The sequence below is a fragment of the Rhinatrema bivittatum genome, chromosome 2 (genome assembly GCF_901001135.1).
Source record: "Rhinatrema bivittatum chromosome 2, aRhiBiv1.1, whole genome shotgun sequence".
Classification (NCBI taxonomy): domain Eukaryota; kingdom Metazoa; phylum Chordata; class Amphibia; order Gymnophiona; family Rhinatrematidae; genus Rhinatrema; species Rhinatrema bivittatum.
The window spans coordinates 200,149,524-200,174,000 of NC_042616.1; the positions used below are offsets into that span (position 1 = coordinate 200,149,524).

At 46.4% G+C, this 24,477-nt stretch overlaps 1 protein-coding gene across 7 annotated transcripts in view; it reads right to left on the reverse strand.

Annotated features, from left to right (window-relative positions):
• SNX13 (sorting nexin 13) overlaps positions 1-24,477 on the reverse strand; it is a 447,782-nt gene that overhangs the window by 105,956 nt on the left and 317,349 nt on the right. For 4 of the 7 annotated variants that reach the window (XR_003854521.1, XM_029589038.1, XM_029589035.1 and 1 more), the window contains one exon: positions 23,638-23,813. Coding sequence is in view for 4 of the 7 variants with exons in the window: in XM_029589038.1 (XP_029444898.1) it covers positions 23,638-23,813 (176 nt within the window). In the remaining 3 variants the exon portion in view is untranslated. Of the gene's footprint in view, positions 1-23,637; positions 23,814-24,477 lie in introns of those variants that run through there. The other 3 variants (XM_029589036.1, XR_003854523.1, XR_003854522.1) reach the window with 3 other exon arrangements.

The following is a 24,477-nucleotide window of genomic DNA, read 5'->3' on the forward strand; positions in this document are numbered from 1 at the left end:
AATAAGACTATGCGAATAAATGTGGCGGTACTTATCGCAATATGTGTGTATGCGTCCTGGAGGTCCAGAGAGCAGAGCCAGTCTCCTCTATGTAGAAGAGGTAGAAGCGATCCCAAGGTGACCATCTTGAACTGTTCTCGCTGGAGGTACTTGTTGAGGGCCCGTAGGTCCAGAATAGGACGGACACCTCACGATTTTTTGGGGATTAGGAAGTACTGGGAATAGAACCCTAGGCCTTGCTGAGAGTATGGACCACGTTCTATTGCTCTTGCCTGAAGGAGGAGGGAAACCTCTTGATCCAGAAGAATGGAGTGTTCGGATGTTCTCCACATCTGTAGAGGTGGGGAGTCCGGTGGCAGGGCAAGAAAGTTCAGACAGTAACCCTGAGCAATGATTACCAATACCCATTGGTCGGATGTGATTGACTGCCACATGTTGTGGAAGTGGCACAATCGACCTCCCACTGGTATGTGCGACAGAGGAATCTGGTTGCTGCTCTCGAGGTGGAAGTCAAAAACCTGAAGCAGGTCCTGGTTGAGGAGCTGCTTGTGGTTTTTGTTTACGGGCTTGATGAGAATGCAGTTTTTGATAAGGTCTCGTGGCATGGGATCTTGTTGGTGGCAGGAAAGACTTCTTCGGGCGGAAGAATGACTTCTTAGAGTCCTTTCTGAAGAGCTGTTTTGAGGAGAAGTCAGAAGGCATGAGAGCTGTCTTAGGGTCTCATGATGGTCCTTTAATTCTGCCACCGTCCGTTGAATCTGTTTGCCAAACAGATTATCTCCAACACAAGGCAGGTCGGATAACCGGTCTTGTACTTCTGGGCGAAGGTCAGAAGACTTGAGCCAGGCCCACCGTCTCGCCGAAATAGCAGCTGCAGACACTCTGGTAGATGTGTCAAAAATGTAATAAGATGTTCTAATCTCATGCTTGCCTGCCTCAAACCCCTTGTTTACTAGGGTTTGTAATTGTTCTTGAAATTACTGAGGCAGGGAGTCTGAGAAGTCCTGTATCTGCTTAAAAATGACCCTGTTATATTGGGTCATATAAAGCTGATAGGCGGCAATTCGGGAGATGAGCATGGCCCCTTGGAATACTCAGCGACCAATGTTATCTAGGAACTTCTGTTCCTTTCCAGGAGGAACAGACGAGTGAGGCTTTGACCTCTTTGCTCTCTTTTGTGCAGACTCTACCACGACTGAGTGGTGATCAAGCAGGGGCTTGAAAACCTGGGGCTGACTGCACCAAATAGGTAGTGTCAGCTTTCCTGTGTACTGGAGCAATTGATCCAGGATGTTCCCAGTTCTTCTTGAGGAGACTGAGAAGGACCTGATGGATGGGAATAGAGGTGATTACATTGGGGGCATCCAGGAATTGGAGCAACTCCATCATCTGGTGCCAGTCATCCTGTTCCATCTGTAATTGGAAGGGAACCAATTCAGACATTTCCTTCACAAAGTTTATAAAGGAAAGGTGCTCTGGAGGAGAATGCTTCCTACTCTCAGTGGGTGAAGGTGGTGAAGGTAAATCATCTGTGTCTGTTGGGGTATCATCAGCCCAGGTATCATAAGGATCAGCACCCGTCCCTCTAGGAACTAGAGGGGGACAGGGTGGTTGGATACCTGAAGGTCCCAGTCTAGGTTCCGAAGGAATCAGAGGAATTATCGGAGGCACCGATGATGGCATCGAAGGCACCGGGTGCAGGCATCGAGGACATCGATGGATGACTCGGTGGCTCCGACGGATGTATCGGCACCGATGGATGGGTCGGTGGCAAGGGACGTATTGGCATCGATTGCTGAGGCAGAACTCCCAATGGAGGGATGCGGAACGGTGTTTCTCCTCCCGATGATGCTGTCAGTGGGGAGGGCATCGGCGCCATCAGAGACCCGGGATCCATCAGTGGAAAAGCGGCCATAAGCGCTTCCATCCTGGATAGGGTCGATTTTCATCCGAAATCGGGTCGATGATTGGTTCCACAGGCGGTGCCGGAGGAACCTGAAGACGCTGCATCGCCTTGTCATGGCCTCCTGAACAATCTGGTCCAGTTTTTCTCGGAGACCTGGAGCAAGCAGCCCCGGCTCCGGAACAAAAGGAGGAGGCAGGGGCATAGCCGGAGGGACCACCGTTAAAGGCGGAGTCGCGGCTCCCGATCCCCGATCGAGTGAGGGTTGCCTCGGTGACCCGGTCGCAGGGGGAATCGCAGGGAGAAACATCGCCATCGCTCCCTCGATAGTCCGAGTCTTACGGTGTCGATGGTTCTCCCTGCGATCCCCTCGATCCTGAGGGGGAGTAGAATGTGTCGATGGCCAAAAGGTCGTCGATGCCGGCCGGTCACCGGTCGATGCTGGTGCGAAGGTGACTGTGACAGTTCTAACGACATCGATGCAATGGACGGAGTTGGGGTTTGAGCACGGAAGAGAAGTTCCATCTTTTCCAGTCTGGCCTTGCGACCCTTCGGTGTCATTAGGACACATTTGGTGCAGGTCAAGACATCATGCTCACGTCCTAAACACATTACACAGACTTTAGGGGGGTCTGTGATAGACATGGTGCGGGTACAGTTCGGGCACCGACGAAACCCCGACACCATGGCCATAGAAAAAAATCGAGCCGCGGTACGGTCGATGACCAGTAGGCCACAAGGGCCAAACTCGACGGTAATCGACGGGAAACGGGTAAAAACTTACCGGAGTACTGCGGACTGAGAAAAGTTAGAGAAGGGACTCCTATGGGGCAATTTAACTTTTAGTAATTCCGTGAGGAAAATTCCTGTCAGGAAGCTCTTCAGAGCTCCTTTACCGCGAGGCTACTGCTGTGCGGAAAAAAGAAGACTGAAGGGGGACCCCTGCTGGCTGCAGGGTTGGTGCCATGCTGTGCATGCCCAGTAGGGGCCAGTCAAAGTTTTGGAAACTTTGACAGAAGTTTTCCGTGATTGGGCTCCATCCTGATGATGTCACCCATATGTGAGGACTACCATCCTGCTTGTCCTGCGAGAAGGATTTTTACAGTCAGTCATCAGAATTGTCAATTCGGCTGGGTAATAGAGGATATTCGAAAAAGGTCATCAAGAAAGCATTCACTAGGGCACAGTTTTCAGACTGGATCAACTACTTCAATACAAAGCTAAATCTGTATTAGGAGCATTAATTTGTGTTCTAAAGCACACAAATTTAACTAACACAATTAAGAAGATCATTAAACAAAATAGGCATGTTTTAAGTATACATGAGATTTTTTTGTACTCCACCGAAGTTTGTATATTCTAGAGGTTCAAACATCAAACAACATATTATCCGAGTTGCGTTGATGGACATTTCACAACTATCGATCACCCTTGCAAGACACCCAATATGTTCCAAATGTGATTTCTGTGATTTAACTTTTGCGGGGACCTCTTGGCAAGACCCCAACACAGGTTACATGATAACCCATAAGTACAATATGAATTGTGATTCCAATTATGTGGTTTATGCGCTAAAGTGCCCCTGTCAGAAACTTTATGTTGGACGAACATCACATGATTAAGAAGCACTTGAGAGAACATCGTAGCCGGGTTTTTACATAAGTTCAAAAAGCTCTAATTGTATCTCTTAAGACTTGGATATTCAAGCAAGCCTTCCCGGACACACTCTAATGTCCTCACTATTTCCTTCCCATGCAGGCTGCCCTCAACCATCCTTCTGTACATAGTATTTAAGCTGTATATTGTTTAATCGTTACTAATTTATCTCTCTCTTCCTCCTCATCCCAGTTTTACTACCCTTGTTAAATGTAACTGCACCTTCGGGCACCACTGTTCCAGTTTGATGTATTTACTGCACTCCTGTTCTATGTAAACCATCAAGATATGTTCTCATGATTGCCGGTATATAAAAACCTTAAATAAATAAATAAAATAAATCTCATTATATATTGAAAGGTCATTCCTTCAATGAGTTCAGGTGGATCATACTGGAACATATTCCACCATTCCTCTGGGGGGGGGCGTGATCAAGATGCTAGACTCAAATTTTGGGAGAATTTTTAGATTCATAAATTAAATACAGTGGAACCACATGGGTTAAATGAAAAGACTGACTGGTACACATTGGAGTAATAACTTTGGTTGGGTATTCCACTACGAATATTTTTGAATCGTATTTCCGGTTTTCTAATTGACATCTGGTTTTCGCCGGCTTCTGGTTTAAAATGGCATCACCCACAGTGCAATAATCACACGCTAAGAAGGTTGTCAACACAGTAGCATCGTTATGGTAGTTCTGAGTGCAGGATACAAGGACGTAAGTGAGCAATGTCATTCCTAACAAGTGTGCGCCACATTAATGAGTTTTCTTAAAGGTAGCCATTGTTTGGAGTTAAATTTTTGAAAGAGATATTACGTTATTTTTTAGGAATCAGCATGTTCGAGGAGTTGTTTATTGGTGGTAATAATCCCTGAAGGAGTACCGTATTTCCACGCATATAACCCGCGGGTAATGTGCGTTTTTACCTACCCCGCATGCCCCCCGCGGGGTATAAACGTGGGCGGGTTATCCAGAAAAAATTTTACAACCAATAAAGTTTCCCGACTCTGAATAGGCTGCAGCTGAGAGGAGTCCGTCCTATCCCTGCGCCCGGCCGCTTCCTGATTGGTCGCGTGTTAAATCTAGGCCGCAGGCGGGTGGGCGCTTGTTCCAGGCGGCGGCGGCGGGGGCGGGTGGACGCGCGTTAGTTCGAGACGGCCGGCGGGTGGTCGCGTGTTAAATCTAGGCCGGGTCGCACAGGCGCGCATTCATTCACTGCCGGTGGGGGCAGCCCCCACCGGCAGTGAATGAATGCGCGCCGAAAGCAGCTTGTTCCAGGCGGCGGTGGCGGGTGGACGCGCGTTAGTTCGAGGCGGGTGGTCGCGTGTTAAATCTAGGCCGGGTCGCTCAAGGCAATCTAGGCCGGGTCGCTCAAGGCAGTCACATGCCGTGACGTCACGGCATGTGACTGCCTTGAGCATCGAATCGCAGGGGTCGCATTCATTCACTGCCGGTGGGGGCTGGGGCAGCCCCCACCGGCAGTGAATGAATTCATTCATCCAGGCGGAGGAGCCGGCTGCTTTCAGCTGCCGCTGCCGGCTGCTTTCGGCGCTCAAGGCAGTAGCGGCGAAAGCAGCCGGCTCCTCCGCCTGGATGAATGAATGCGACCCCTGCGATTCGATGCTCAAGGCAGTCACATGCCGTGACGTCACGGCATGTGACTGCCTTGAGCGACCCGGCCTAGATTGCCTTGAGCGACCCGGCCTAGATTTAACACGCGACCACCCGCCTCGAACTAACGCGCGTCCACCCGCCACCGCCGCCTGGAACAAGCTGCTTTCGGCGCGCATTCATTCACTGCCGGTGGGGGCTGCCCCCACCGGCAGTGAATGAATGCGCGCCTGTGCGACCCGGCCTAGATTTAACACGCGACCACCCGCCGGCCGTCTCGAACTAACGCGCGTCCACCCGCCCCCGCCGCCGCCGCCTGGAACAAGCGCCCACCCGCCCGCGGCCTAGATTTAACACGCGACCACCCGGCTCCCGCCGCCCGCCTGGACCCACGCGGCCCTCCGACAGGTATTTAAAAATTTATTTTTTTTTTGAATTGCGGGTTATATGAGGAGGCGGGGTATATTAAAACTTTTTTTCATAAATCTTGAAAACCTGCGGGTTATGTGTGTGGGCGGGTTATATACGTGGGCGGGTTATTGTCGTGGAAATACGGTACTTCTCCGAAACGTTGCAGTGTCGGGCGTTTTAAAGATTGAAGCATACAGCAATTTTTTAGTATCTGTTTCAAATGGGACTCTTTGATGAATCAGTTTTCATCTTCAACACTTTGCGTGTTCAAGAATCCTATATTCACAAGATAAGTGAACTTCTTCTAAAAATATTGGATGGTGTTAGCACTGTTGGACTTAAATCCTGCACACTATATCTCTGAGTGACTGATTACACTGTTTTATGTACAAAATTTTGGGTTAAAAATACAAACTGTCAGGTGGACCCAGTGCTTTATGATGGTCACTTTAAGAGATTAATTTTAAGTGTAGCAGGAAAAATCTCTTTTCTCATTTTTGATCATAAGCGAGATATATTTAGCTTGTTACATTTACCCAGCGAAGTCTTGATATTATGTTTACCCAGTTGAGTTTACCCACAGCCTAGTGGTTAAAGCGACAAACTATGAACCAGCAAGACCAGGGTTCAAATCCCAATGCAACTCCTCGTGACCTTGTGTAAATAGGGCTGGTGCTAGCTTTGTAGCTGCCCTGTGCAAACAATTACTGTGCTGCCCCCACCTGATTCATTCAGTCTCTGTCTCAGTCTGGTCAAATAAAGTCCAGCTCCCCCCAGAAATCTATATTTTAAAAAACTGACACCCATCCACTCCTCCACAAATGCATGGTCAAGGGAAATGTATTACATACCCTAGGGAAACCTTACAGACTTGCGCACACACCACCCCCACACTTCCACACCCTCTATAGCCACACAAAATGCACTGTAATTATGCACTTATAACACATTTTACATGAAAATGAACATTTACAAGTACAGTCTTCTGAGGCAAAATATCAAAACATATACATTATGTTTACATGTACTGTTGTGGTGCCAACCAGAAAACACTGTAAAAAAAGAAACTTGAAACTCCTCTGGAATTTATAATGGCACCTCAGAAAGCCATGAATAAACGTAATTACCATTACAATATAGTAAGTACTCAAACAGTGGCAACCATATCTATGAAAATGAATCACTGCAAATATTACACCAGGCTCTAGAAAACCAAATACTCCTCCTATTGGGAAAATAGAACAAGACAGACTGCTACAGATCCCTACACAGAAACTGCATGCCAACACAATTGCTCACCTCAGTCACATATGCAGAATACAGACAGACCCTGACCAACTACAGAAGAGAGTCCAGAAAGTATCAATAGAAATGTAGTGAGAAGAAATGAACTGGAACCCACAACAAGCCATCCTCTATACGCAAAGCAACAATGGAAAACAAAACTAACCATTCTTCATAAAACATTAAATAAAATTGAGAAATATAAAACTTAATAGTAAAATCATATTTATAAAGGGGCAGATTTTCAAAGGATTTAGCGCAAAGGGGGCCCAGTGGCGCGCATAAAGCCCCGGGACGCGTTTAAGTCCAGGGGCTTGAAAAAAATGGGCATCCGGGGGCAGGGCGGGGCCAGAGGCGGCTGGGCTGGGGGATCGTGCGCCGGCACTTGGATTGGATGAAGGGCAGGATAGATTTGAGAGAAGTCATTTTGAACTTCTCCATCTTCAGGTGCTTGTTGAGTGCCCTGAGATCCAGCATAGGTCGGAATCCTCCTGATTTCTTTGGAATGAGGAAGTATGGGGAACAGAAACCTGTGTGGTGATGAGATACAGGTAGTTCTTGTATGCAGTGTTGCTGCAGGAGGTTGTTGATCTCTAGGCATAAATGTTGGGAATGCATGTTTTGTTCTCTTTTGCATACTAAGTGTGGTGTAACCGGGAGGGTTTGGAAGTTTAACATGTAACCATCCTTTATGATGTTTAATACTCAGCTGTTGGTTGATATGTTGGTCCATGCAGATGAGTTAATCTGCCGCTGACTAAGAGAGGTAGCGGCGGTGTCGGATGCTCTAAAAACTTTGGGAAGTTTTAGGTTGGGTTTGTTCCTGAGGTGTCCTGGTTTGCCTAGGAGTCCTCTGACATTGACGAGAGGTTGGAGTTTGTGAAGGCGGATAAGGCCTAAAGGGTCGGCATTGGTATTGTGGTCTTCTGTAACCCGAATAGTAACCTCTGTAATAAGAGAAAGGTGTTGGAGTGGTTAGAGACCGAACAGCTAATTTTTGCTCTTTTAATTGAGCCACTGTATCTTTAAAGTGATCTCCAAATAAGTTATCTGGCAGACATGGAAGATTTGCCAATTTTTCTTGTATTTTCTCCCTTGTAGCACTGGCTCTAAGCCATGCTATTCTTCTGGCGGCAACAGCATTTGCTGTAGGCTTTGCTGATGTTTTGAAGCCTTCTTACACTGTGCATATGAGATGTTGCATTCCTTCTTCCAAATTATGGAATTCCTCCAGTAGTTGTTGGTCAGGCGAGCCCTCCTGTAACTTTGGTTTTAGGGCTTGCAAACATTCAAATAAATATTGAGTTATTGCAAATTGGTGTTGCTGTATTCTGGCATTGAGCATGCCAGACTGATATGCCCGTTTTCCATAGTCGTCATGTACTTATTATCTCGACCTGGAGGCATGTTTGAGTGAAGTCTTGATTTGCGGGCTTTTTGCATCGAGGATTCCACTACCACGGATGCATACGGCAATTGTAAGTGAGAATAATAGGAGGATTTACGCATCCTATACTTTAACTCTGATTTCCTGGAAGTGGCTGGTCCTGTGAGGGGTGTTTCCCAAGCTCTCTTCATGAGGGTGTCAAGTACATCATGGGAAGGTAATGCTACCGGTTCTGCTGGTGTTTCAAAGACTTTGAGTAGACCTAGGACGTCTGCTCTAGGATCAGGCAGCTTTCTGGTTTCTATATTGAGGGTTTGACCTACTTTCTCCAGGAACTTTGAATAGGTTAAGTCCTCGGGAGGTGAAACCACTATGGCTGGTCCTCTGGGGAGTCCGAAGGATATCCAGAAGAACCGGGAGAGGATGTTACTGGTGAAACATCTTGTGGTGGTGGTGAAGGTGAGGTTGGTGCCGGCTCTGGAGAGGGGCATCCTGAAGGCGACTGGGGTTCCTCTGATGGCAGCAGCTCTTCAGGGGGGTCTTGATCAGCCATTGAAGCTAAAAATTGTGCCAGAATCAGAGAAATCTGGGACATTGCTTGAGATGCTAGAGCTTGTTGAGGCTGTCTAGCTGGCGGTGTCACCCTAGGAGAAGGTGGAGAGTGTTCAGCAGGTCTGTGAGTATCTTCCAAAAACTTGCGAGGTTTTTTAAGCAATGGTTCCTATTGCTCTGAGTGAAGGGATGGCGAAGAGGGTCCAGGAGGAGATGATACAGAGTCCTCATCAACAATGAGTAGTGGAGGTGGTTCTCTTCATCTTTTATGTCCTGAGACATGCTTTTTAGGTGGTTTTAGAGTCTTATGTATCGATGGAGTCGAGTCCGAATGCTTTTTATGGTGAGCCGGTTCCATAGCGCATCGGTGCGTCGAGGTAGAATAGCCATGCTTCGAGCCCGAAGCATGGCTTAATTTAGATGCGCTGGGTGCGGCGGTGTAAATGCGTCAATGCGCCGGGTGCGTCGCCGCATCGACGCAAGTGATGTTTTCGACACCTTGGCTGCATCGCCCGCTCCGGGTACCTGCGTGGATGGTATATTTTTCATCGGCACAATCGACGCCGAATGCCCCACCGATGCCGCTTGCGGCCAAGCCGACTCCTTCGGCACATGCTGCGGCCCTGGGGAGGTTTTTTGCCGTATCCTCCTAGGGGGCATAAGATTCTATCGCAGCTCTTCTTAACTCCTCAATTTTTGCTGCTCTCTGCCGTTGTACTCTGGGGATGAACAAAGAAGATAGATGCCTGATGTCTTATGAAATCCTTTATTGAAGCGGAGACACAAAATGGGCAAATTTTGTGTCTCCGCTTCAATAAAGGATTTCATAAGACATCAGGCATCTATCTTCTTTGTTCATCTTGACGGCTTTCATAGATCGCCTTCCTTCGTGCTTTTTGGGTTGTACTCTGGGGGACATCCATCCGCAGTCAGCACAAGTGGATTGTTCATGCTGGGGCCCCAGACATGTGTAAAACAATACATGCCTGTCTGTGACTGACATGATTTTTCCACAGCTACAAAATTTGAAGCCTGGATGAGGCATTGTAGTAAGAATTCAACGAATTCCTTGATAAGTAGTTAAGTCTAACTACTATTAAGGGTTTTAACCCGAAGAAAACTTCTTTTTAGAAATCAAACTTTTCTCAGAAAAAAGCTCGAGGAGACCAAGAGCTCCGCGTGCTGTCAGGCTCGCGGAAAAAAACGGACTGAGGAGACTCTGCAGAGGGGAGGGGGAGGTGCCAAGCAGGCACACACTACAGCAAGACTTAGATCTTTACTTTGAGAGCTCCGCCACCTACAGGACGGGAGGACATCCCAGACAGCATGGCTAATTCATCCTGCTTATCTACGTGAAAATACAGGAAAAAAAATTGGTGGAAATGTAATTTTTTCACTGATATATATTTTTTTAAATCAACACACTGAAATCACCAGGAAAATAAAGTAACTAAAAAACGAAGGTCCCTATAAAAGTGGTAAGATTATTAACAATAAAAGTATAAGATATTTGTTTTATTTTCTAATCCTTTGAATACGCTCAATGCAATGTGCTATAAATTTCAATGCAAAATCTTATAAATGTGAACAAGTCCAACCTTGAATGTCACAATGCTCTAATGTAAAACAAGAAGTCTACGCTAATAGACTCCTCTGTTGCACTGTAAACCGGTGTGATATGTCCGATGAATATCAGTATAGAAAAACAAATAAATACATATTTAAAATGTAAGGTAACAACTGAATATGCTGGCTTTAAATAGGTATTTTGAAATTAGGATTTGAGATGAGGATCCTCAGCAAAGGTTAGTGGTAATGGAAAACCATGAATTGCTGAGTCTTGCACTCTCTTATGATAGGCTGCTATATTGCTAGGTTCAAACAAACTCTAGAAAGTCCAGGGCATTTCTAACACTACCAAGAAAATAGAGAAACAAATATTCAGTTTGAGAAAATTTAAAGGACAAAAGAAACCTTCAATTTTCATCTAGAAAGATATGATTCAAAAACCTTTTACCCTTTTTAGAGGACCATGTCGTTAACAGGTTACACTTCGTATCAGCTGGTGAATTACAATGGCTCTTTATTATGACATTTTATAGATGTTTTTTCTGCTGTAGAAGAATGTAAACTAATAAAAGACAGATTGTCTAGTTTCCGACAGCTGTCTTACTCTCAGACCTCACAGATACTTAGCTTTTCAACTTAAAACCTAAATGACCATTTCCCAAGCTCAGTTTTATTTTTTAAGCTCTATGACCAATATGACAAATGAACTAAATCACTGCAACATGCCAATTAAACTGCTGCAGAGAACATTTGTCTTGTCAGTCTTAAAGACACTAACGTAACAGAAGACAAACTTTTTCATTTAAGAAAAAAAACTTTCCAATTTTCAACATAGCAGTACAGTTTAATAAAGAGGGATTATTCTTTGATGTGTCACAACTTTTAATATATTCTCCAAAATATATCTAGTTTTAAGTACACTTCAGGATCTGTTATAGAAGAGCAATTTTACCTTCCAACCAGATGCAGTTGTAATTACTTTAAAATGAAATACTGTATAAGAACATAATTAAGATTTTAAAAAGTAGAAAAATACTAATAGAATATAATTTATTCAATAGTAGTACAATATGGCATTAGATTTATTTTACTTTTCTCCTTTAGTAAGGCAAAAATGTCACTTAATGAAAACACAAATTACATATTTTTTTAACAAAACATTTACATTTTTCTGATTCATTTATAATGTGCCTTTTCATTTTTATAACTATAACTTGCCAGGGTGACCAAAAAAGAAGTAAATGGAGACAAAGTGTAATTAATCACTGTCATCACATTATTTGCAAACAAAAAAAAAAAATCACATATTAGTTCTACAGACAAAGCTGACACAGACAATACATAGCTGATGCTTACAGCCTGTTTTTCTGAACTTTATCCACTGGTAAAACAAAGTTATCATTCCACAACTGTTTCTCTTTTTGTAATATTTTGTTTGAAAGCACAATTTCTTATGCCTACTTCTATTATTAAATTATTCTATAACCACATTAATCTAACATCTTAAAACAGGAATGTTGTGGTCTCAAATTCATGTACATCATCACCTTTCTAGTTTGAGATGCTTTTTATTGGAGTGACAAGAATTATCCAATTCTTCGTCCAGTTAGATCACTTCTGCAATCGGATTATGTATGCCAACCAACAGATGGAGACAGATCAACAGACTTGCTGATGTTACTCGTTATATACTCTCGTGCTGACACTAGTCTGTCAGTATTTTTTTGTTTCCAGCAGATGGTGGATATATTGTGCTATGGACTCAGGCCTGACAGGCTGAAAAGGAAGTTGCTCCTGAGGTGATTGACTGCTCTCTCCCTCATTTGAGCTGGATCCTTGCAATTGGAAAAGATGTTGCTCCAGGTTCGACAGCCTGGTGCTCCCCTCCCTCTGTTGAGTGGATCAGGACCAGAGGCCTTCCAGAGGGATTGAAGTTTGAGATCTCTGCTCCTTTTCTCCCTCCTTCCCCCTTTCTCATGTGCCTTCTGTTTGCCCTCTCCCCTTCGGAACCTGTGCTTTTAATAGTTACTGTTCCTGAAGGGTTAAGCAATAATTAAAAGAAAAAAAAAAACTACCAGAGAGGACTGGGCTTGCTGCTCAGCAATTGTAGACAGTGACAGCGGTGACTGCAGTGTAGGTGAGTATTTCTTTGAATTGGCTGTCAGTGAGTCTGCAATTCTGCTTTACTTATTCGGTTCACATTTTTCCTACCACAGTGGAGGAAAATGGTACAGGCTGTGGAATGCTGGAGAAAGACCGTGCTCTACACAGCCTGTCAGCTCAGGGAGATGTGGACAGGAAACGGCTCAAAACTTTGCTGCACATGTTTTTCAACTTAGGGGGAGCTCCAGAGATGAAACTTTATGCCAGAAGGAGTGAAGGATAAGTGAGCACAGATTGCTACAGGCCCGTTTAGCATCCTGGAGGCCCTTGTGGCCACTTTGCAGCCACAAGACAGTGGAGCTGGCTGTTGCCCCCTCCTACCCCTTAGTCCGGCGAGTGTGAGTGGAGAGGAAGTCTTAATCCCATGATCTTTACTGGCGATCCTTACTAGCTACAATGCCTGAGCCAACTTCAACCACATTAGAATCTCTTCCTTGCTTTGGGCTGTCATTTTCCAGGAGTTTTAAAAATATTTCCAAGTCTTTTGATTGGGGTGTGGCACAGCTCAGGGGTTTGCCGTCCCGTTGCTTGCTGGTCTTTCAGGCACTTCCATGCTCATTCTGTTTTTCAAGGAAGAGCGTCCATCTTGTGCACATGCAGCCAAATTTTAAATCCCAACCCCCCCCCCCCCCCCCCAACGTGCAAAATCAAGGGTTACGCTCATGGCTGGGCCTTGCGTGCGCTGCACACATCTTCAAAGGGCCCGGCCACGCATGTAACCCCTGTTATGTGTCAAAGTGCCAGGCCCAGTTAAAGGGGCGGGGAGGGGTTGGAGGCGGCCGGTGGTTAGGACAATTTCAGTAGGGAGATTTTGGAAAGATGTTCCCCGTTGCAAATTCAAAAGAACCTACCACAGGACAAAGAGTGCCGGAGAGACAAAGTGACTTGGATATCAGCATGGTGCCACTGTGATCTCAGGGTCCATTGGGTTCTGCGCATATGTAAGTGTGCCAAGGGAGTAACATGGACGGTTGTGGCCATGTGGCCTAGCAGTCTCAATATGTGCTGAGCTGAAACCTGTTGGCTCTATTGAATCACTGGCTCTATGGATGCCAAGCTGACCACCCTGGATCACGACAAGAAGGCTCTTGCCTGAGCTGTGTCTAGTAGGGCTCCTATGATGTCCAATCGAGGTGATGGGCTGAAGTGGAACTTCAGGTAGTTGATGATGAACCCTAGAGACTCCAACACCTGGATGGTCAAATGCATGGACTGACTGGCCCCTGCATAAGAAGAACTCTTAACCAGCCAATCGCTCAAGTAAGGGAAAACATGCACTCCCAGCCTGCGGAAGTGTGCTCCCACCATAGCCAGGCATTTTGTAAAGACACATGAGGCCTACGCTAGCCTGAACGGCAACACTCTGTACTGGAAGTGCTGTTTTCCCAACACAAATCTGAGACACTTGGGAAGATCTCAATGTAAGTGTATGCATCCTTTAAATCAAGGGAGCATAGCCAGTCCTCTTTTTGCAAGAGGTGCATCAGGGTGCACAAGGAAACCATCTTGAACATTTCTTTTTTGAGAAATTTGTTCAAAGGCCTCGGGTCTAGGATGGGATGGAGTCCCACTGTCCTCTTTGGAAAGCAGAGTTGCTTACCTGTAACAGCAGGATGTTAGTCCTCACATATGGGTGACATCATCAGGATGGAGCCCAATCACGGAACACTTTTGTCAAAGTTTCCAGAACTTTGACTGACACCTACTGGGCATGCCCAGCATAGCATCAACCCTGCAGCCAGCAGGGGTCCCCCTTCAGTCTCGTCTTATAGTAAAAGTACATGCGAAAAATAAAATAATAAATCGTAAGCGAACCCAACTCCACGGGGTGGCGGGTGGGTTTCGTGAGGACTAACATCCTGCTGTCCTGTGAGAAACCTGTTACAGGTAAGCAACTCTGCTTTATCACAGGACAAGCAGGATGGTAGTCCTCACATATGAGTGAGTACCGAGCTGAGGATGCCCGAGCAATGCACCAAATGTTCCCAAAGACGTGCAACAGGCACAAGAACTGGGGTGGAATTTGGTAGAGGGCATCCTGAACCCTACCGGGTTGGCAGAAGGATGTTGGTACCTCAGTTTGCAAATAAGTTGCGTAGCACAGACTGGCCGAAGATGGAATCTTGTCTGCCAGCCTTGTCTAAACAATAATGGGCTGTGAAGGTGTGGAGAGAGCTCCAGGTAGCAGCCTTACAGATGTCAGCAAGTGGCACCAAGCGTAGATGCGCTACTGATGTTGCCATGACCCTGACCGAGCGTGCTTTAACATGGTCTTGAAGCGGAATGCCTGCCTGTTGGTAACAAAAGGAAATACAGTCCGCTAAACAGGAGGAGAGAGTCTGCTTACCCACAGGTTTGCCCAATTTGATGGGATCAAAGGAAACAAACAATTGGGTGTCTTTCCTGTGAGCAGCTGTAGGGTCTAGATAAAATGCTTGAGCATGTTTACAGTCAAGGGTATGCAGAGCCCATTCTCCTGGGTTTGAGTGGGGCCTGGGAAAGAAAGTGGGTAGTATAATGGATTGATTGATATGAAACTCAGATACTACTTTAGACAAAAATTTAGGGTGAGTGCGGAGTACTACCCTGTCATGCAGAAATTTAGTGTAAGGCGGGTAGGTGACTAAGGCCTGTAACGCACTAACTTTGCGAGCCGATGTGATCGCCAAAAGAAAAATCACTTTCCAAGTGAGTAAGCAGAGATCACAGAATTGGAGAGGCTCAAACGGTGGTTTCATGTGCCGTCCCAAAACTATGTTGAGGTACCAAGAAGGGGCTGGAGGGCGCAGTGGAGGTTTAAGGTGAAGCAAGCCCTTCAAAAAGCGTGTGACAAGGGGTTGTACTGAAATGGATAAATCCCCCACACCTTTATGGAAGGTGGCTACTGCACTGACAAGTACCCTGATAGAAGAAGTTTTGAGGCCTGACTGACAGGTGCCAGAGATAGTCCAGAAACTTCGGTGTGGGACAAGTGAAGGGATCGATGGACATAGAAGTATACCATCCCGTAAACCTGTTCCATTTATAACGATAAGACTGCCTTGTGGAAGGCTTTTGTGAAGCTACTAGGACACGGGAAACCAGTTCTGAAAGGTTAAGAGGTTGAAGTATTAACCTTTCAACATCCAGGCAGTCAGGGAGAGGGCCTGGAGGTTGGGGTGACGAAGGCAGCCGATGTTCTGAGTGATCAGAAGTGGGTCCTTCCCTAGAGGAATGTGCCGGTGTACAGATAGGTCTGGAGAATTGGAAACCAGACCTGGCGTGGCCAATGAAGGGCTATGAGAATCATTAGACCCCTGTCCCTTCGCAACTTCACGAGTCTTTGAAATGAGAGGAAGTGGAGGGTACGCATAAAGGAAGTGGAGGGTACGCATAAAGGAGATCGCTGGCCCGTGAGAGGGAGAAAGCATCTCTGGGCTGGCGGTGTTGGCTGCGAGTGAGAGAGCAGAAGTTCCCTACTTTGTGGTTGTGAATTGACACAAAGAGGTCTATGTGAGGGTAACCCCATCGTTGGAATATTGAGTCCGCTACAGTGGGGTTGAGGGACCACTTGTGTGGTTGAAAAGTGCGACTCAGCTCGTCCGTCAACACATTGTCCACTCCCACCAAGTAGGTGGCCCTGAGGTACATCGAGTGGGAAAGGGCCTCTGCCCATATCTGTGCAGCTTCCTGACACAGGAGGTAGGAGCCCGTTCCCCCTTGCTTGTTGATATACCACATAGCCACCTGGTTGTCAGTTTGAATCAGGATGACCTGGTTGGAGAGGTGATCCTGAAAAGCCCTGAGAGCATATCTGATTGCACAAAGCTCCAGAAAATTTATCTGGTGTTTGGCTTCCCCTGGAGACCAGATGCCCTGAATTTGCAGGTTTCCAACATGTGCTCCCCAGCCGAGGTTGGAGGCATCTGTTGTCAAGGTTATTTGAGGCTCTGGAATCTGAAATGGGAGGCCTTGTACCAGATTAGATTGGTTTGCCCACCAAACTAGCAATAGACGGAGCTGTTTGGTGATGCGGATTGTGGAAGACATTGGCTGAGAAGACTGAGTCCACTGTGATCGTAGAGTCCACTGCATTACTCTCATGGCGAGGTGAGCCATGGGAGTGACATGCACTGTGGAGGCCATATGGCCCAATATATCAGGAAATGACGTGCAGTTGAATGTTGTCAAGACTGCAGTTGAAAGGCCAGAGAAGCGAGAGTGAGAGCGCGATCCTGAGGTAGGAAAGCTTTTATTCTTAGAGTGTCCAAGTTGGCCCCTATGAATGATAGAGTTTGCGAAGGAACTAGTCTGGATTTTTGATAGTTTATGAGAAAACCCAGGGAGATCAGGGAATGCAAAGTGAGGCGAAGGGACGTCAGTGCACCTTGCCAAGAGGGAGCCCTGATCAACCAATCGTCCAGACAGGGGTAGACATGGAGACACTGACTCCTGAGGTAGGCCGCTACCAACACGAGGCACTTGGTGAAGACTCTGGGACAGATGCTAGGCCGAAAGGTAACACTCGATATTGGAAGTGTTTTGGGCCTACTAGGAATCGCAGGAATCTGCGATGTGACGGAGTTATTGAAATGTGCATGTAGGTGTCCTGAAGGTCTAGAGAGCAGAGCCAGTCTCCCCTTTTCTCCCCTTTGAAGAAGGGGAAGTAGAGAACCCAAGGTCACCATCTTGAACTTTTCTCTTTGTAGGTATTTGTTTATAGTGCGAAGATCCAATATTGGGTGCACCCCACCTGACTTTTTTGGTATCAGGAAATACCTAGAATAGAACCCTTGCCCCTGTTCTGAGAGGGGCACTGGTTCTATTGCTCGGGACTGGAGGAGGAGGGAGACTTCCTACTCCAAGAGTGGTGAATGGTCGGATGTTCTCCACGTCAGCTGAGGCGGGGAATCCGGTGGGACAGAGAGAGAGTTGAGGTGGTAACCTTGGGATACTATTGCCAGTACCCACTGATCTGTGGTGACTGTGTGCCATAGGCTGGAGAAGTGGCACAACCGGCTGCCGACCGGAATAGTCGGAAGTGGCAGCTGGGTACTGCTCTCTAGAAAGGAGTCAAAAACCTGACGCTGGACCTGGTTGAGGGGCTGGCTGCGACTTCTGCCCTCTAGGCTGCTTAGGTTGGCCTTTTTGGTAAGGCTTAGAAGGCCGACCCCTGCACACTGGGGGATAGTATCTCCTCTGCAGGTAGAATTGCTCTTGGAATCCCTCAAAGGATCATTTGGACGAAGGAGAGGGATCAGAGGGCAGTAAGGAGAGCTGGCAAAGAGTCTCTTGGTGGTCCTTGAACTGTGCCACTGCTTCTTGAATCTTTTCACCGAAAAGATTATCCCCCGCACAGGGCAAGTAAGCCAATCTGTCTTGTACCTCTGGTCTGAGGTCCGAAGATTTCAGCCAGGCCCATCTCCTTGCACTGATACCGGCTGCCGACACCCTGGAAGCGGTGTCAAAGATGTCATACGCTGATCGTACTTCATGCTTGCCAGCATCTAAGCCCTTTTGTGCTAGGGCATGAAGTTGGTCCTGGAACTGCAGAAGTAAGGCTTCAGCAACGTCTTGAATCTTCGTGAACAAGGCCCTATTGTATTGGGTCATGTAGAGTTGGTAGGATGCAATGCGAGAAATGAACATTGATTCATGGAATACCCGTCTTCCAAATGCATCCAGGAACTTCTGATCTTTCCCTGGGGGAATGGATGAGTGTGGTTTGAAGCATCTGGCCCTCTTTTGGGCTGACTCTACAACGTCCGAGTGATGATCCAACTGAGTTCTTTGGAAGTCAGGGGCTGATTGAACTAGGTAGGTGGCATCTGTTTTTCGGTTAACAGGTGCCACCAAGCCAGAATGCTCCCAGTTTCTCTTCAAAAGGTCCAAAAGGATGTCATGAATAGGGATGGACATGATTTCTTTTGGAGCATTGAGAAACTGTAGAAGCTCTAGCATCTGATGTCTAGAGTCCTCTTCTGTCTGAAGCTGGAATGGGACCGTTTCAGACATCTCCTTTACAAAATTAATAAAGGATAGGTCCTCTGGAGGAGAACGCTTCCTTTCACCAGGAGGAGAGGGCTGTGAAGGTAGATCATCAGAATCCTGGGACGAATCATCGGTCCAAGGATTATAAGAGTCAACACCAGCTTCCAAATGTTCTTCAGAAGGAAGTAACGAAGTTATTCCTGAAGGCCCTGGCCTGGGCATCGATGGTCCCAAAGGAGGAATCGAAGGCATCGATGGAGGCATCGAGGGCGGCATTGCTGGCATCGAGGGAGGCACCGATGCAATTGGTGACATCGATGGATGTGTCATTGGTGGCACTCTCGATGGTAGAATGAAGAGTGGTGGAAGGGCACCAATTAACATGTCCATTCTAGCCAATAGAGGTGCAAGCGCCATGGGTATCGGGTCGGTAACCGGAGGAGGAACCGGTACCGGTATTGATGTAAGTTGGAAGCCCTTGAGTGCTTTGCCGATGGCCTCTTGGATCATCCGATCCAATTCCTCACAGAAACCTGGGGCATGAATAACCAGTTCAGGAGTGGGAGGTAGCACTGGCGTAGCTGGAAGGTCCACCGGTGAAGGTGGAATCGCGGATCCCGGCACCTGTCCAGGTGGGGAATGCCTCAGTGATCCAGAGACAGAAGAGAATGAAACCTTTTCTGTACGAGGCTTCTTTGTCGGAGGCTCAGATGACGTCGATGTCGAGGGTTTACTGGTATCAATGGCCTGAGATTTACGATGATGGTGTTGATGTTTTTCTCTATGTTCACCCCAGTGTTTTTCTTGAGGGGAAACAGAGGGGGGGGGGGGGGGCGACACCCGTGGTGTTGTCGAGGCCGGTCGGGTAGCAGCGAATTCCCGGTGCTGGCGTGACATAGACAGCACTGGTTCAGACGATGTTGAAGCTATCGATGGCGTTGGGGTTTTTGGCCCAAAGAGAAGACCCATCTTATCGAGCTGAGCCTTGCGACCCTTTGGTGTCATTTGGCTACATTTGGTGCAAGTAAGGACATCGTGGCCGGACCCCAAGCACATCACACAGACCTTGTGAGGGTCAGTGATGGACATTGTTTGAGTGCAGTTGTGGCATGGACGGAAACCCGATGCCACGGCTTTGACAAAATTTAGTCATGGTGCGGTTGATGGCCGGTAGGCCGCGAGGGAAAAACTCGACGGGAATTGACCGTAAACAGGCAAAAAACTTACCATTCGCAAAGAAATCGATAAGGGGACCCCTGTGGGGTAAAATGTTTTGAAATTTTTTTAACAAAGTTCCGTGAGGAAAATTCCTGTCAGGAATCTCTGAAGAGCTCCTTAACCCGTATGGCTACTGATGCGCGGAAAAAAGAAGACTGAAGGGGGACCCCTGCTGGCTGCATGGTTGATGCTATGCTGGGCATGCCCAGTAGGTGCCAGTCAAAGTTCTGGCAACTTTGACAAAAGTATTCCGTGATTGGGCTCCATCTTGATGATGTCACCCATATGAAAGGACTACCAGCCTGCTTGTCCTGTGAGAATCAGGAAGTACCAGGAGTAGAATCCCTGCTCTCTTTGCCTTGGAAGGACAAGTTTGACCGCTCTGGCCATTAAGAGGGCATACAGCTCCCTTAACAGTTCCTCCTGATGCACTAATGGCCCCCAAAATGGACACAGAGGAAAATTTGGCAGGACACCTAATAGGTTCAACTGGTACACTTGGACGATGGACAGAACCTACTGATCTGAGATTATACTGGGCCACCGATCCACAAAGAACCGTAGCTGACCCCGACCGGTAGGTCCAGCGTCTTGCGTACAGGTGGCTGGCTCATGCTCCCTACAATCCAGTCAAAACCCAATCCTGGAATTAGGCTGGGGCTTGAGAGCTTTCTGCTGCCTGGGACAGCCAAGAGAGCTCACCATCTGTGAATGGGAATGAGGAGCTGGAGGATAGTACTTCCTCTGGTGGTAGAAAGACTTCCTCTGAACCTGCCTTGTAGACCTCCTGACTGAGGAGGGTGGGTCGGAAGTGCTGTTGGACAGTTGCTGGAGGGTCTCATGGTGGTCCAATAACAGCCACCGCATCCCTCACCCTTATCTCTAAAGAGATTCTCTCCTGTCCATTGCAAGACAGCGAGTCTTGCCTGTACCTCGTCGGAGATCTGAGCCCACAGTCATGCCATTCTAAAGCACTGATTCCTGCTGCAGAGAATTTCGATGTAGTCTTGAAAACATTGTAGATTAAACAAACCTCATGTTTTTCACACTCCAGGCCTGATGCATTAGTGATAAGGTGGTGTCTCACTGCTGTTGATGGACCGCTCGGCCGCCTCCTGCACCTGCTTCCAGAGGTTGCATGAATATTGGCTCATATAGAGCTGGCAAGAGGCAATGTGGGCAATAAGCATGGCCCCCTGGAATACTTTCCTCCCAAGAGTATCCATTGCTCTGAGGTCCTTCCCCGAGAAGCCGAAGCATGCGTCTGAGAGCTCTTGGCCCTCTTGAGAGTAGATTTTTCTATGGTAACACTACTTATTTATTACCGGCCTTTCTTCTTTCCAGCTTATTGTAAGCTTCCAAGTTCTCTATCCCTGTTGATTGTAACTTTGACTTATTCCTACCATTGTTATCTTTCATTTTACTTGAATTGTTACTCCAGTTATTCCCTTGTTATATTGTAAACCGATCCGATATGGTTATTTACTATGAAGGTTGGTATAAAAAACTGTTAAATAAATAAATAAATAAATAAATAAATAGATTTGACCACTACAGATTGGTGCAACAGCTGACGCTTCTCAAATCCAGTAGCCTGTTGGATGAGGTATACCATATCCACCTTCCTGTTTACAGGAGGTACCGTGAGGGGTTGTTCCCAGATCCTCACAGCAATTCCTTAAATATCTCATGCATTGGGACCACCATGATCTCTTTAGGCCCCTCCATGAATTGAAGAATTTCCAGCACCTTGTGCATGACATCCGCCGTCATCAATCAAAAAGGGATGACCTTGGCCATCGCCCGTACAAAACCTGAGAAGGTAAAGTCCTCTGGTGGAGACCCCTTTCATTTTTCTGGAGAAGACGGCTCTGAATTTAGACCCTCTGAATCCTAGGAGGAGTCTGCAGTATCATCCCCACAGGAATCATATGGGGCCTCATCCTCACTGTAATTCACAGGGGATTGGGCCCTAGGTGCTTAGCCTTCATCCAGAGGCATGGGCATTGGTGGGACCGGTGTCAGCAAAGCTGTACGGGGGCCTGCAGGCCTTAGTGTCCCTGCCAACCTTGATGGAACTTCCTCCTTGTAGGAACCCGCAACAAGCTCCATATTGGTCGGGGAAGCATTGGTGCCCTGCTGGGCATTGATGGCTGCCCCGGGTCGGTAACACACCGATGAGCACACTGAGCCATTCCAGCAGCGGCACCATTGGTGCTACTGGCTCGATGTCCTATGATGCCTGTTCCACCACCAGCTGGACTCTGCATGCCAACTCCTCCTGAAAAGTTGCCAATGCCAAAACAGACTGGGAGTTAGGAGGGGTGGATCGGTGACTGGCACCAGGACTGGTGGACACCGTCGTGGACCCCCAGCATCGATGAAGGATGGGCACTCTGCACTGTGGGGTCACTCGGGGGCATCATGGCATGAGCCCGTGCCTTCCCGAGCCTGGCACTGTGCATCAAAGGTGACCTGTGCCAATGCTTCCTCGGCTTCCTCGGTGCTTGACCCAATCTTTCCACAGTGCAGAGGTCAATGACAATGAACCCGATGTCTTCAACCTGGAAGAGACCGACAGGGGCCAGACCCTGGCGGCATCGACAGCCCCACTGATGTCAATGACTTGGTGCCCATCGGCGCGGCTCCAAGGTCCATCAGTGTAGATGCCATCGATGCCGATGTCAATGGCTCGGACTTCCTCAACTTTGAGTGTTTCTCCATCTTATTGAGTCGAGCGTGATGTCCCTTAGGTGTCATCTGGGTGCACAAGCGGCACCTCCAGGCAGAGGACACGCACCTCGTGGTGGTCCTTGAATTACATGGTCTTCAGGCACTGGGGGCATCAATGGAAACCAGACAAGGCCATACAAAATAAAAGAAGGGAAAAAAAAAACAAGAGATGGTGACGGTGGGCGGTCGACGCTGGTGGGCACCGAGGCACTGCTGCCACGGGGAAACAGAAGTGAAAATAAACTCACTGAAACACTGAAAAACCTGACTGAGAAGTCTAAGAGAAGCCAAGAGTGACTTGACATGGATGAAACGTGCAAAAACTGAAAAGTAATCAGTGAAACATTTTCCAAGGCAATTTCCTGAAGGAAAGCCAAGAGCTCACTTAACCACAAGGCAAAAGCTCTGCAGAAAAAAAAGAGACTGAAGAGGGATCCCGTGTGGACGTATGGTTTAGAGCTTGCTGTGCATGCTCAGTGTACACAGTCAAAGTTCCAGATGAGGACTACCATTCTGCTTGTCTTAGGAGAAACTGCTTAGCATGGTTTTTCTATTATAAGTGGTATAAAAAATGTTTAATAAATACACTTTTATTAGCAAAGAAGTTAAAATTCAATGAAATATGAAAACCAGCAAAATGCTATACGATTACTACAAATTAACAGATTAGGTGTCAGTGTTAGACATGTTGGGAACGTAATGTCTTATCTACTAGTATATTACATTTATGCTCTAATATAATCTCACACAGTATACATTCAAAAACTGAATTACTGTAGCTAATTTGTTTTACCTATAAAATAATTTAAACTGAAGCAACATTTATCTGAAAATCTATTAACCAGAAACTCTACTGATGAAAGAAAAAAAAAAACAACTTACAGTTCACAGGCCATGATCTATTATCTGGAAAACCCTTCATAATTTGAAAATTGGTTGGCTTCATACGTTCTGTTATTCAGAAGAACTAATACGGAAACATACATTATCTGAAATGATCTAAGCACTGACCATTACAGATAAATGGTGCTTTATTGTGCTTACATACAACTTGTAACTCTTTCATGGGGGGAAAAAAAGGCATATTACTACTAACACTTGACATTTAAATCAAGGTCTTTCTATAGCTAAAACTTCAAAGCATATAACTGAAAACATCTATGGAACTAGTTTTACCTGTTCAGTGATCCGCATGTGGAAGTCATGAAAGTCACTGTAGCGACGATATGTTTTCCAAATGTCTTCAATGCCTTCTAGGTTTCGCCGATGTACGGTGATCGCATATAACGCATAGGTCTTGCCATGATCATTACATACTCCTGCCACAGCATATGGGTCATAGTCAGCATGGACTAGTAATTTTAAAAATGAAGAGAAGAAAAGCACAAAAAGGAGGAGGAAGGAAAGAATAGGAAAACAATATGAAATGAAGGCAAGTCCTAAATGACATGGTGTGAGGAAGAATGGATGCGCCAGCAAAGGACCACACAAAAAAAAAAAAAGTTTTTCTCCTTGAAATTGAGTTTCCAAGGCAGCATCTTTTTTCTTCTTTGAGGACTTATCATGAAATGCTAAAATGCACTGCTACATGAAGACAGTGTGTATATTTAAGATGTTTCTATGCTGGGTGATAATTTGTAATATTCAATTATCTTTACTTTTATGAAGTAAGTGAATCACTATTTATTTTACATTATGAATGTCATGCTGTACCTCAGGAAGCAAATACTTTGGACCTATTGGTTATAAATCTTTAAATAAACTACTTTTCAAGCAAGTTTATAGGTGCCTAGCAAACTACTAACTTCAGATAATTAACTTCCTACTCTGATGGTAACTATGATCTACTGTAGTGGTGATCTCCAAGAGAATTAAGCCTTACAGGTGAAATAACCTAGGACTCTACAACTCAATGTTTGATTTAATTCTACCCAATATGACTATCACCAATTCAGAAGAAGGTATTGATCCTTTACAACACACAATCTTTAGAACAATCTTATTAAAAACTATTTC